This window comes from Onychostoma macrolepis, chromosome 05 (genome assembly GCF_012432095.1).
Source record: "Onychostoma macrolepis isolate SWU-2019 chromosome 05, ASM1243209v1, whole genome shotgun sequence".
Classification (NCBI taxonomy): domain Eukaryota; kingdom Metazoa; phylum Chordata; class Actinopteri; order Cypriniformes; family Cyprinidae; genus Onychostoma; species Onychostoma macrolepis.
Window position 1 is genome coordinate 32,663,081 of NC_081159.1, and position 14,509 is coordinate 32,677,589.

Consider the following 14,509-nt stretch of genomic DNA (forward strand, 5'->3'; position numbering starts at 1 on the left):
TTTTGCACAGTTGATATTTTAGAATAACACAATGTTTTTTGTTTGTTTGTTTATTCCTGCATTGTGATTGTGAAGGATTAATTTCCTATGGCACTCATTTGTTACCATGAACCATACAAGTGTGACCCTTTATAGGACCATTTTGCCTTTTTTAAATCATATCCAAAGTCGTGCTTAGATAGCAAGTTATACAAACATAATAAGGTTTTATACCACCCCAATTAAGTCAAAACAAACTTTTTCGGTCACTAATGACCAACCAATTGTTAAATAACAGGGTTAAACCAATTGTAAAATAACAGAAAATATATTCAGAGTATGTTATATTATAGAAAACTATATCTTTAAAGCTACAATTTAATTGTTAACAATACACAATATTTACAATTTATTTTTTATTTACCTAAAAGATGACCATTTTTTGCAGACAGTGTTTGCTGGTTAACATTCAGTTAAAAAAAAAAAGGAATAACTGTAGATGTATTCAAATATTTCCCTTTGGATTTGATCCTAGACCCATGCAATACCAGTGTAGAAAAGACATTTAAGTCTATATTATGTAAAACACAATGACATTGTAAGGACCCATTCAGCCCCGTTTACACCAGCAGCAACACACAGGGACAAGGTGTGACATGATAATTTTCACTGAAAAGCCGGCGACTTCCAGCAACACGAGCGGCAGTCACCATTGGTGACAGGATGTAGGCATATCCAGCTATGCAGCAGAGTCGAGAAAAGTTAAACTTAATGCAAACGAACAGCATCTTTCATGTGTCAGCAAGACAGAGAAGTTGATAGTCGGCATTATCCAGTTGTTAAAATTATATTTTTTTATATTAAATAAGGTTACTCGCCAAAACTAAACTGACAGTTATTAGTTTATAAAGGCTAAGTGCTTGTTTTGGTCACAAACTGCAATGGTAAAGGCCACAAATTGTTTCTTCTTTATATATTTTCTAATATTGCACAAAATAAATGTAAAACAAAGTGTACTCTTTGCTAATGTGCCGATCTGTATGTGGCCAAAAAGCAAGAGCTATTGGAAAAAAAATATGTAGCCTGTCACCAATGGTCTTCTTTTGCTTATATTGCCAGAGGTCACCAGCTCTGCACTGAAAATGAACAGGATCGTGTCACTTTACGGAGTGCTGATAATTGTGTGTAGAATACTGTTGTTTTTGGTCAAAGTAATAAAACATGGCACTGACCGAAAATATTCATATTTATGATGATCTATTCAAATGGTGGGAGAGAATTCCATTTAAAAAGACATTCCTCTGTTCTCACGTACAGACAAGTAACAGACTGACATGAATTTCACAGAATTTTGAAATTTGTAAGATTAAGTCGCATAACTTGCAGATGTGGACTGTGGAATCTTTAACAATATTAAACTGTCTCTGTCTTCTTTTACAGGCTCATTTTCAAGTCAAGTCTGTATATGGAACAGTTACAGGGTCTTGAACTGAATTCCTTTGTGAGCAGGGCATATGGTACATTAGCTGCGTGCCAGCAGTCCTCTTACAGTCTTCACCACTTGCCCCTCTTGCTCCAGTCTTTAGGAGTAAAATGCAAACATTTGGGGTCAATACGGAGGTGACGCTTCTGCATGGCCCGCTCATGACCTTCCACTATGTCCTCTGATAAGGTGAGGATATACTGACCCTGCAGGGAGATGAACAAACCCAACTCAATTTTTTTTAAGCACAAACACCAATGTAATGCTTTAATGAGTTAAAAAAAAAAAATCTAATTTAAGTCCAAATTTAAGATATTTTTAAAGTCCTGCACAAATAAAAGTAGTGCCATATGAGCGAGGACAAAAAACAAACAAACAAAATGTTTTATAAACATGTTAGCATTTAAACCATTATTTAAAATGATAATACATTTTTAGAATGCACATCAGCTTCTTGTCAATCCACCAGTTACAACATGTATGCTGTGTAAAAATATGGGTCAATTACTGGTTTGAACAAAAATAGCAGATGGGCTAAATGAAAATGAAAATTCATTCTCTGCCAGTAGGTGGCATTTATGAAGCAGCAGAAATATAGCATATATACTAGGGGTGGGCGATATGACCAAATTCATATATATCGATATGAGTAATTGGTTACACTTTATTTTAAGGTGTCCTTGTTACAGTGTAATTACACATTTAGGTACTGAGTAATATTAGTGAACAACATGTACTTACTATATGGTTAGGGTTAGGCTTACTTTCATGTAATTATGCATAACTTATTGTTATTATAATAGTAAGTACATGTAATGTGTAACAAGGACACCTTAAAATAAAGTGTTACCAAGTAATTTTATTTCACGGTAACAATATATATAACGATATAGTTATTTTTGCTTTAAATAAGGTCTTTATATAAAAATTTTTGATACCATACAAATTTCTGAATACTTGTCACAAGTGTCAATAATCACAAAAAAATAATACTAGCCTAAATTCAAAACAAAAAAAACATTACTCCATTATCGGCACTTTCACATATGCAGGTCTCTTTGACAGCGCTCAGAAACAGTCTCTTAGACAGCATGCACATATAGCAAAATTAATCCTCTTTCGTTGCTGATTGCGTTTCAACGGCCTAAAATCACTTGTTTTAAAACCGCAATGGTTAAAAGCACGTGCAAACATTAAGTTCTTGTGACCACTTAGCACAGCAACGCGAGCGTGTAACTGCAATAGAGACGATAGTCAAAAATCACTACCAGTTGACAAATTTCTACCGGTTAATTGTTTCTATTGGTATATTGCCCATCCCTAACATATACAAAGCTGCACTTTACTTAAACACTACGTCAGACATTATACAATGGTAAAATACCAAGAAAATGCCATTGAAGACATTCGGTTGCCTTCAGACATACATTCATATAACCACACACACGTGCGCACACAAACAAAACTCTTGGGATTTGTACAAATCATGTGAATGGCTTGTTTCAATGCCAGAACAGCATATAATTCATTAACAGTAGATCATAAGCAACTGCTTGTCATAAAAGTGCACTATTCATTGATTGTAAACTGCTCTGAAACTGAGAGTCTGTTGATCGTGCAACAGACTTTGAAATGTGCAGAGCTCATTAATTAATTGAAGTCATATCCTTAAGTTCAATAATCAAATTAAAGCCCAAAGTATACTTCACTTTTTACGCGTACGCGAGGGACAGCGTACAGCGCGCATGACGCGAACTGCGTACCACCCGATTTTTCTAACCGCGCATACTTTGTAAGTAAGTTATTTTGCAGTAATCAGTTCTTCCACATAGCGGCAAAATGAAACTAAAGAGACAGAAAACGACAACAAAATAGCGGAGACTGCAACAACTGACACTCACATTAACAAGCGCTTGTGAGCGAGAGGGTATGAGACAGCTCAGCTTTGCTTTGAAAGAGTTCAATAATATTTGTTATCAGTCATGACTTAACAGGGAAAAATACAGCAGACACTGAACATGGATGAAGCTTTCTAGATGTGATGCGCATGTGTTGACCGCCCGCGTTCGCACACAACTTTAAATGGAGTATACTTTGAAAGGCTACGCGTTCGACAGTACGCATACTCTAGTGAACAAAAACTAAGTATACTTCGGCCTTAATCAATCACATCATGATTCCTGTTTTTCCATCCCCAAATGTAAGATCTCTTGAAATTATAATTAAGACCTTTTTTATACCATTATGATATTTAAAACTTTAAATTTGCTATAACTGAACTTTTTAAGGACCCATGAGACTCTGGGAAATCTGAAAGCAAGCATCCTAAGTGATCGCTTACCTTATAATAATTGATGAGGTTGAGGTATTGAAGAGTTGATATCACATCCTCTTTCTTGACACTGGTGATCTCACTGATTTCACTGACAGAATCAAAAATTGCCATAACAATAAAAAACATAACCAACGATACAAACTAATCTTTTAAAAAACTTCAATAAAACCACTGAGACAATCAAAATGAAGATGGGTATATCAGATGGGAAGAAAGAAGATTTTGCATTGAGAAAGCTGTGTTTTTCATTGTAATATTCCTTATGAGAATATAAAAAGTGTATCATTAGATTATCATTATTGTAATAATCATGGGAATCATCAGTTCTAGACAATTTTATAAAAGCTGCATAAACTAAAAGGCAGTACAACAAATCTTACCATGATGTATGCTTACAATTTAATATATCACTGACAATTTTTTTTTTTCCTTACAGTAATGAAAATTGGGGGTAGGTGTTCTAGTGTTGTCACAATATTGGAATTTTATATGTTTGTATGATGTCTTGAAAAATACTGTTATCCAATACTATTTTCAATACAACAGGTAAAAATAAAATAAAATAAAAAAATCCCAATATTAAGGTAATATTATGGTAAAAAAAAAAAAAAAGAGAGACCAAGATTCACCCAAATACACTTTTTGGTTCAGATTTTTGGCATAACGAGGATAATGAGGTTATGACACCTACTTGATGGTGATCTGTGGCCGTTCTCCATTTTCTGATTTGAGGTTCATGAGGATCTCCAGAATTGTCTGTGACCAGTATGAGCGGTAAGAAAGCAGACCCAGATCAGACAGAGGCTTCTCTGGAGTGCCCGTCTTTCCTTCCACTTTCGAAAGCTCATAACCTGACAGATGTGAACCAAAAACAAGAGTCAAGTTTTATTATTTGAAAAGGTTTGCTTATACTACCTTTTGATTATTCTGGCAAGCAATAATTTTGCACACATTGTAAAAGTAAAATTAAAAAATAAATAATTTTTTAATTCATTCTTTGATTGTATGCACCTCAGAAAAGACCAAATAACTGCACGATTACTCACTGAACTCAATTAGTAGTTTGCCATAGCCTCTTCTCTGATAAGGTGGTAAAGTCAAAATGCAGGCCACATTATAGTCTTCTGTTGATTCCTTTTCCTTTAATGGGAGGAAAGCACAGACAATAAAAACACAATGCTATCATACAAAAAAGGGGACTAGACAAAATGTAAAACACTTTGAATATCAGTGCACTAATGCAAGCAGATCTGTAGTTTACCTTGGAGAAGTAGCCAACTATGTGGAAACCCTTTGAGTCATACTCTGTCATAACATAGAAGAGGAAAGGATCTGTGTCGTAGTACAGGGTCTTGTGGTCCAGGAAGCATTTGGCCAATAAACACAAATTTTGGGAATATGTCTGTGTGGTGGAGAAAAAGAAAAGAAAAAAAAGGTCAAATGTATTTCTACAAACATATGCCTCACAATTCAAAATTTGCTACAGTTAAGTGTTTAACAGTAGCGTCTGTCTGATCGGTCAGTTCTAAACATCAATTATTACGAACTAGAGGTTACCCACCTTGTTTTTCCTGCCATCTATTTCAAAAAAGGATATAGTTCCTTTGCGATAGATCTCATTTCCTGGCGGGTGTCGAAGGTTGCATTTTGTCTGTAAATGTTATAAACAGGTGACAATTATCTGTGAGCATGTGTATTATGTCAAGATAAATGCACACCAAGACTCAAGCTTATTGTTTTTAATGTGTCTGGGCTCAGGTGCCAACGGAAAAGAATGTAGCTGGCAAGTAAAAACAGAAATCAGCAAAACAATTAAACTGATTCTATATACACATATATAATTAAATGTCCAAGCTTAAAAATATTAATTTAATATAAATACAGGATTTATATAATAGGAAAAAGCTTTTGCAGTTTTACTGATAGAAATCGTCTCATTAGACTGAATTTAATTATAATACCTGAAACGAAATCAGCTAAATAAAGTATGAACACATCGCCAGATACAAGTAGAGCTTGACAGATTGAACTGTAAGAATAGCTTGACCTGCACAAATAAAGGACATGAGCAATTCAAAAACAGAGTACAGACTATAAAACATTTGTTTCGCCTCCTGCCCATTTTGTCTACTTTACCCTTTATGCCTGAAAAATATAAAGATCATCATGACAAATTTTGAGATTTTTGTGTTTCGTGCCATTTTACTGTGATGGAACTTATATATGATGCTGGAAGCGTGTTTGCTATTTTATTTAGTCCTAAAACAGCTCTTACCAGGTGCCTCTGTAGACACTTGAGACTCTTGAGGTACTTAAGACAGAATTCACAAAGGTAGAGGATGGGGAGGGTGGTGAGCTCCTGTGGGTATGGAGAGAAGTACCATGGCTTTAGCCTGTGCCGCCCCAGCTCAATACAGTCTATGTTCTTCATTCGTGTGACGATGTCATCGTGACTGCGGTCTGACACTAAACTACCAGTCATGCGAGGGGCAGAGGGGATGCCATCAGAACTGTCCTGGGAATCCTGAGAGCAAATAGTAGAATTAGAGAGATTGTAGTAGTGCATCTAACAACAATAACAAAAGTGGATGTCATATGCAATTTAAAAAAAACAAAAAAAACTCTAAACTTTGTTATATTGCTAGGGAAAGTGGTTACACTCTTGCTTTCATTTCTGTAAATACCAGGAATTTTATCCATCTTATTACCCATTTATTATTACCCAATTACCTGAAAAAGTCAGTTAAGAGAACTGAATAAAACCAACTCCTGCATTTACAAGATCCAATGGCTTTTTAGCTAAATTTCTATTGTTTGAGCATCACAGTTTTGCCTAAAAGCCCTATGCCTCCACTTTTACAGACACACAATAAAGGCAATGGGAAGTAAAGGAGCCGGACCTCTCCTGGTGGCAAAAAGACGGTGGAGCAGCGAGGGTTGTTATTCTGGAACACCTTTACCATCTAACAGAAAAACACAAGTGGATGCAAAGCTTTGGGACATTTTACTTAAGAGTGGAGGAAAACAGGTAATAGAAAAAAATCAGCAAATTATGAATAGGGAATACAAAACATTTTAAATGTTTGATGATTAGGGGACAATGTGACTTGCGGCCTCATTTTTTTATTTGCATTCAACAGTCTAAAAATGTACTGTTTTACGTGCCAAGTAGAAAAAAATTTATGATGTATGGTTTGTTAGGATCAGATAATATTTGGCCGTGATACAACTATTTGAAAATCTGGAATCTGAGGGTGCAAAAAAAAAATGTGTGTGTGTGTGTGTATGTATGTATGTACGTATATGTACATGCCCCCTTCCTGTTTTTTTTTTTTTTTGCATATGTCACACTTAAAAGATTCAGATCATCAAACAAATGTTAATATTACACAAAGATAATGCACAAAATGCATTAAAAAGTACAAAATGCAGTTTTTAAATGATGATTTCATTTATTAAGGGAAAAAAAAGCTGTCCAAACCTACCTCGCCCAACGTGAAAAATTAATTGCCCCCTCCTATTAAATCATGAAAGAACTGTGATTAACCACATTATTTTAGAAAGCTGAGTTAAATTTCACTAGCCAAACCCAGACCTGATTACTGCCAGACCTCTTGAATCAAGAAATCACTTAAATAGAACCTGTCTGACAAAGTGAAGCATGTTTAAAGAGCAACACATCATTCCGCGATCTTAAGAAATTCAAGAACAGAAGAGAAACAAAATAGTTGACATGTAACAGTCTGGAAAAGGTTTGGGACTCCAGCGAACCATGGTCAGAGCCATTGTCCACAAATGGAGAAAACTTGGAACAGTGAACCTTCCCAGGAGTGGCCGGCCTACCGAAATTACTCCAAGAGCACAAAGACGACTCATCCAGGATGTCATAAAAGAACCCAGAACAACATCTAAAGAACTGCAGGCCTCACTTGCCTCAATTAAGGTCAGTGTTCATGATTCAACAATAAGAAAGAGACTGGGCAAAAACGGCATCCATGGGAGAGTTCCAAGGCAAAAGCCACTGCTGACCAAAAAGAACACAAAGGCTCGTCTCACAATTGCCAAAAATATCTTGATTATCCCCAAGACTTTTGGGCAAATATTCTGTGGACTGATGAGACAAAAGTTGAACTTTTTGGAAGGTGTGTGTACCGTTACATCTGGTGTAAAACCAACACTACATTTCATAAAAAGAACATCATACCAACAGTCAAACATGTTGGTGTTAGTGTGATGGTCTGGGGCTGCTTTGCAGCTTCAGGACTTGGACAACTTGCCATAATTGATGGAACCATGAATTCTGCATTCTATCAGAAAATCCTGAAGGAGAATGTCCAGCCAGCAGTTTGTGACCTCAAGCGCACTTGGGTTATGCAGCAGGACAATGATCCCAAACACACCAGCAAGTCCACCTCAGAATGGCTCAAGAAAAACTAAATTAAGGTTTTGGAGTGGCCAAATCAAAGTCCGGACTTAAATCCGATTGAGATGCTGTGGCATGACCTTAAACAGTCCATTCATGCTCGAAAACCCTCCAATGTGGTTGAATTAAAACAATTCTGCAAAGAAGAGTGGGCCAAAATTCCTCCACAGCGATGTGAAAGACTCATTGCCAGTTATAGCAAACGCTTGATTGCAGTTGATGCTGCAAAGGGTTTAGAGGATTTAAAAAGATTTAGGGGGCAATTAGTTTTTCACGTAAAGCCAGGAAGGTTTTGACAGCTTTTTTTCCTTAATAAATGAAATCATTATTTCAAAACTGCATTTTGTATTTACTTCGGTTATCTTTGATTCAGATCATCAAACAAATTTGAATATTACACATTCAAGTGTGAAATATGCAAAAAAAAAAAAAAAAACACAGGAAGGGGGCAAAAACTTTATCACACCACTGTATGTATGTGTATATATATACTTGTTATAGCACTTGCATAGCATCTTAAAAAAAAAACACTAGCTTTTCTAATCTTTTTGTATTATATCTATTTGTTTTCTTTTTATTTATTATACAATTAACAAAAGCAAAAAAGGCCTCTAAAACTAGCTTGCTCTATTCTCTTTCTATTCTATTCTATTTGTTTTTTTATTTAAAAAAAAAAAAAACCTTGCTACGTGTACTGCGTTAAGCTAACTGAGACTTGTTATAGCACTTGCAAATCATTTGATGATTTTGATTGCTTCCATTGTCCTCATTTGTAAGTCGCTTTGGATAAAGCTTCTGCTAAATGACATGGGGTCAGTTTTACCAACAGCTTGCGCCAGCGCAAACCGGCTTTTGCCGTTAAAATCGTTTTTTCAAAAGACACACAGTGGCGAATTAGCACTGAAAATTTTTTCCACTCCTATTAATTTATTTTGAATGCCAGAAGAACACATTATCCGAACATGTCATTTGCCAATCAATCCTCAACTAGGATTCACGCAATACCAGGTCTATCAAAACTTCTAGCAAACCTTCATTTTTTTTGGCCTCCGGTTCTTTTCGACATTCTGTGGCTTCTTTATTTCTTTATTCTTTATTTGCAACTACGCTAATTTGCGCTGCGCTTGGTATATTGCATTGGTCGATATGTAAATGAGATGTTGCGTCGGTGTTCTTTAATTTGTGCATTATTAGCAAATCACCCACAGAAATTTCCCCTCCCATCGGCGCTGTTTTGGAATTGCGCTCTTGCGTTAATTTGCCCCAATTAGTAAAACTGGCCCTAAATGTAAATCTTGAAAAATTTGAATATCGTGAAATTTTTTTTTTTTTGTAACTTGTTTCAAAAAGTGAAACTTTCATATATTCTAGATTCATTACATGTAAAGTAAAACATTTCAAAAGTTTTTTTTTTCGTTTTAATTTCCTTTTTTCTAAAAGCCCTATGCCTCCACTTTTACAGACACACAATAAAGGCAATGGGAAGTAAAGCCGGACCTCTCCTGGTGGCAAAAAGACGGTGGAGCAGCGAGGGTTGTTATTCTGGAACACCTTTACCATCTAACAGAAAAACACAAGTGGATGCAAAGCTTTGGGACATTTTACTTAAGAGTGGAGGAAAACAGGTAATAGAAAAAGTTCAGCAAATTATGAATAGGGAATACAAAACATTTTAAATGTTTGATGATTAGGGGACAACGTGACTTGCGTTCAGGGGACAATGTGACTTGAAAAAAAGTTATTCTAACTGACTAAGCTTGCTAAGCTTATGCCAGCTACTTCTAGGCAAATAACACTGAAATGTGTAATGTCTGATTTATAAATGTTTGAGTGTTAATCAAAAGATGGGATTCTATCATTTTTTATTACATTTAAAAAAGGTGCATCATGTTGTACTAAGAAAACATCTGTAAATCGAGTTGAAGAGCCTACCTCGTCCGTCCCCCCACAATTTTTCCTTTTTCTCCCTGGCTGAGAAGGAATAAGACGACGTGTTGTGCCATTCTTCCAGAGGAAAAAAGCAAAGGGGGAAAAATAGTCAAAATTAAATCAGTTTTATATAAAAAACAAAACAAAAACAGCAAGCTCTCAACATATTCTCTGTATTCATATTCTTTTTATGCTGATCATTGCATAGCAGAGATGACCTTATGTGACAGATTTAACTTAACTAGCTTCAATCATTTGAAAAAAAAAAAAAAAATTGTGTGTTTTTTACTGTGGTGAGAGAGGTGAGCTGCTCATGTTCTTCTCTGGATTTACTGCTGAAGGAGGGGTCCCTCATGGCTGGATAGACCGAGGCCTGACTTGCCTCTGCAGAACTTGGAAGTGAAGGCACTGGAGTCGCTGCAGTCACTTGTGCTGCCAAAGAGACAGATTCAGCTTTTCTCTTCTGAAAGAGCAAGCAGAAAGACGGATAACTTTTTATCAGCATAGAAAATGAAGCGCAACTTCAGCAAAAAGTTTTTTTCACATTTCTGAATAAAGTGGTGTTTGCCTATGCAAAACACACCGCCACCACCACTATGCTAGGGTGTTGTAGGTGGTTGGCAGGGTGCTTATGTTATCTAAAGTGTGATGAGTGGGTTTCAGCATGTTGCTACATTGTTCAAGATGATTTCTTAGTGGCCCATTTCAAAAGCTCCCACAGGAGCTGTACTTGATATTCTGGTCCTTAGATATGGCTTGGGTCTCTCCTTCAGTCCATCAGATTTTTCTCACCAATTTTTATAAATATGCCTGTAAAAGCTAACCATTTACACCCCTCCTCTACTGCTTGAGGTATCATTCACGGTAGCAGAAAAGTTGTGGGACAAGTTAAACACAAAAGTTTACAGTGTGTTTAGGGGTTTGTTCAAATCCCTAACCCTAACTCTAATTCGTAACAATAATCACCACTAATAGCTGATGAATAATAATAATAAAATGAATGTATTCTAGCCACTTACCTCATGTTATAAAACAGATTACAGGCAGTAATGACTGTGCTTATTATGAGTAATGAGAATATATTATGACAAATATGAAAAATGCTTTCATATTCACTACCAGTCCAAAATATGAGTTTAAAGTTTTTTTTTTTGTTTGTTTTTTACATTTTTGAAAGACATTCATTATTTTAAAATGTAGTTCATTCCTGTGATGCCAAAACTGATGTTTCAGCAACCATCAACTTATACAGCAAGGATGCATAAAATTAATCAAAAGTGAAAGTAAAAACATTTTAGATGTATATTTCAAATAAACTGTTCTGAAGAAAAGTCTCTTTTTTTTTTTTTTTTTACAATTGAGCACCAATACTAATTGATAATAACTGAGCACTGAATCAGCATATTACAATGATTTCTGAAGGATCGTGTGGCACTGAAGACTGGAGTAATGATGTTGAAAATTCAGCTTTGCCATCAAATACATTCAAAACAGAAGTGATTATTTTAAGAACACTGAATAGATTTGCTTCAGGCCTAGAGAAAGAAAGAAAAAAAAAACTGCAACAGATGCTATGACTATATTTTACATATAGAGCTGTGTAGCATGGCATCTGTTTAGAATATCTTTTTATAAGGACAGACCACCCCAAAATTAAAATTGTCATCATTTACAACATTTTCCCTTATGTTGTTTCAAACCTTTAAGACATACTTTCTTCGGTGGAAGATATCTTGAAGAAAACACAAGATAACATTTTTTTAAATAAATAATAATGAGTTAATAAAACAAAAACAATGGACCCCACTGACTTTCCGTGTATAGGAAAAAAAAGGTTTGGAACAGCATGAGGGTGAGTTTTAGGAATTGAGGGAGATGACAGAATTTTAATTTCTTGGTGAACTAATTCTATAACATTGCTAGCATTATCATCACATAAATTTTCACACAGCTTGCCAACTGGCAGTGTAAATTGAGACGAGGCAAAAAAAGCATCCCTCACACTTGTTGCAAAGTGTGATATAAGATTTTTTTTTTAACATAAATTCAGCCCATTGATTAAAAGCTCTTTCTTGACAGATTGACTTTTATTAGTGTACAATGGGCGGGTTTGTCTGTACCGGTGTGGGGAGGGTTTTGCCTCTTGAAGGAGCTGAAGCAGACTGAATGTTGAGATCTAGACTCTTCCTCTGAATTTGAACAGAAAGGAAGAGAGGTTGGTAAAGTATTACATGGCACGTAAACAACTCTTTGTGACACAACGTTGTAAAATGAAGGTCAATCAGGTGGAGGTGCGTAACACATATCAAATAAACCCTAACGTTGTAGGCAGATTTGAAATAACCAAGAAGCAACATTCTTACCACATCTCTCTCTGGGGAGCTGGGGCGGGACCCCGGCAGGCCATTCTTCGTTGGAGTCTTTGCCTCCTTTTTGGGAAACTGGAGCTTCTTCAAGTCCAGGCGGTCTGGAGTCACCCATTCATCCAGTCGCTTATTGACTTTGCAAAAAAATATATCAAGTAAATCAATTGGATTTTTCTTTACAGTTAGCAAAAAGGTAAATAAAACTTACATCAAACTGATTCATGTTATAAAAATTATATTGTATATGTTAGAGAACAAAACGTAAATCAAGCATAAAGGCAAATGGTTAATACTCACAGTCAATATAGTGGACATAATAAAGCTTTCTCCCAGGAATATCTTTGACACTGAGAATTTCAGCCAATGCTTTGAAGGAATAAAAGGATAAATTTAAAAAATAAAAAAAAAAGTCCAAAGTTGTCCTAAGACAAGAATGCATTTTGGTTTTAGGACAACTTGAAAGGTTTTGATCCACTTCAAATGCTGACTACTGTAGTTCTTAAGAAAAAGTCTTAAAACAACAAGAGGTTATATTTACTATTAATGGCTTGGACCAGTTCAAAATAATGTGACTCCACATGTTGTTTTTTGCTTAACTGAGATCTTAAGATATAACTTAAGAAATTCAAATTCATTAAAAACATTTACCAATAATAAAACGGACCATAGTACAACAATGGTATTTTTGTACCATAAGTTCTACTGTATCTTGGGACACATAAATCGTAAAATGGTGCATTCACATAATCTTCATTCAGTTCCATAACACAACTTAGCCTACTGTAAATCATCACCCAATGCCATCACTGTACCACCATATGTTTTATAAAAAGTGATTATCGTCCGAAAACGATTAACGTAAGAAAACAGTCCCTATAGTTAAATTGACCGGAAGAAATATTTTAATTTACACTTAAGTGACATAGTGACATTATCAGTGAGTAACGTTAACGTTACAGCCTCGTGTCTTTTGTTTACATTCGATACGGAGCTCTCTGGCTGATACTTACGCCACTCGTCTTCATTTTCTTGATTTTTCCGCAGTACGGGAAGCCGGCAGCCTTCAACGATTTCGATCTATGGGGAGATAATGCCGTTATAAAGCAAGGCTCTCAATGTCAATAGAGCGAATGTTTCACAACAGCATTCACACAACACAAAACCACACAGACTGTGAGCAGCTTACCGAGGAGTCCGCCATCTTAATCACAAAACACCTCCAGTGCACAGAATTGTGGGTAAAAACAGAACGCTGGCTTGTTGCTCCAGGGGGCGCTAGACGGCTCTCAAAGCCCCATACAGTGAGCTGCCTTGCAAAAATCTAAAGACTTGTTTACTCGAGACAATTAGGCATACTGTATGGTATTGTCATTTAAAAGTATAAACTACGAGGATTTTTAAGATAATAAAAAGTAAGAAAAATACATACACAATAATAATAATAACAATAATAATAATAACAAATGTTTTTTTTTTTTTTTAAATGCATTGATCAATCAACTGTGATTGGTACATCATGACCAGCGCAGTGAAAAGTAGCAAGTATCACGCGATAGCAATGGTGTGTAGATAGTAATAGTCAGGGGCGGATTGGCCATCGGGCAATTCTGGCAAATGCCGGGGCCGGAGCATTTTTTTTTTTTTTTTAATGTGGACCGGTCAGATTTTTAAAATATATATATAAATGTTTTTTTACAGGCCAACAGCGCATAGGATGGGTTTTTTTATCGCTTTCACGATTTCATATGGTTATAATAATCAGGGGCGTCATGCACTCATTATTTTTGAGGGGGCAAGTGTGTGTGTGTGTGTGTGTGTGTGTGTGTTTTATAACCTAAAAAGAACGTTCCCAGAACGTTCCCTGCAGGTTATTTTAAAGTTTTATTTTTATAACCTACAGAGAACGTTTCCAGAAAGTTCCCTGAAGGTTATTTTTAGTTGTCATAACCATGTAAACTAATTAAAGATTTTTCTGATTATTCTAATGCTGAAAT

The 14,509-nt window shown here is 35.7% G+C and overlaps 1 protein-coding gene across 3 annotated transcripts; it reads right to left on the minus strand.

Moving 5' to 3' along the window:
• Positions 1 to 380: 380 nt before the first annotated feature.
• Positions 381 to 13,789, minus strand: kat5b (K(lysine) acetyltransferase 5b). 3 transcript variants are annotated; one of them, XM_058776839.1, is made up of 16 exons: positions 13,702 to 13,789; positions 13,526 to 13,592; positions 12,813 to 12,881; positions 12,513 to 12,649; positions 12,270 to 12,338; positions 10,439 to 10,612; positions 10,153 to 10,224; positions 9,718 to 9,780; positions 6,698 to 6,760; positions 6,073 to 6,321; positions 5,359 to 5,448; positions 5,059 to 5,199; positions 4,844 to 4,937; positions 4,489 to 4,648; positions 3,804 to 3,885; positions 381 to 1,668 (listed from the first exon to the last, which is right to left on the minus strand). In XM_058776839.1, exons 1-16 carry the CDS (start codon positions 13,714 to 13,716, stop codon positions 1,534 to 1,536), a joined length of 1,680 nt encoding a protein of 559 aa, XP_058632822.1. In that variant the 5' UTR covers positions 13,717 to 13,789; the 3' UTR covers positions 381 to 1,533. The 3 variants fall into 3 exon arrangements, with proteins under 3 accessions (XP_058632822.1, XP_058632823.1, XP_058632824.1); XM_058776840.1 differs by lacking the exon at positions 9,718 to 9,780; XM_058776841.1 differs by lacking the exons at positions 6,698 to 6,760; positions 9,718 to 9,780.
• Positions 13,790 to 14,509: the final 720 nt, after the last annotated feature.

Coding starts and splice junctions, on each gene's coding strand:
- kat5b (XM_058776839.1), bottom strand. Junction 12,882..13,525: donor AGAAAATGAAGACGAGTGGC/GTAAGTATCAGC, acceptor ATTCCTTCAAAG/CATTGGCTGAAATTCTCAGT. Junction 10,613..12,269: donor GCAAAACCCTCCCCACACCG/GTACAGACAAAC, acceptor TTGCTCTTTCAG/AAGAGAAAAGCTGAATCTGT.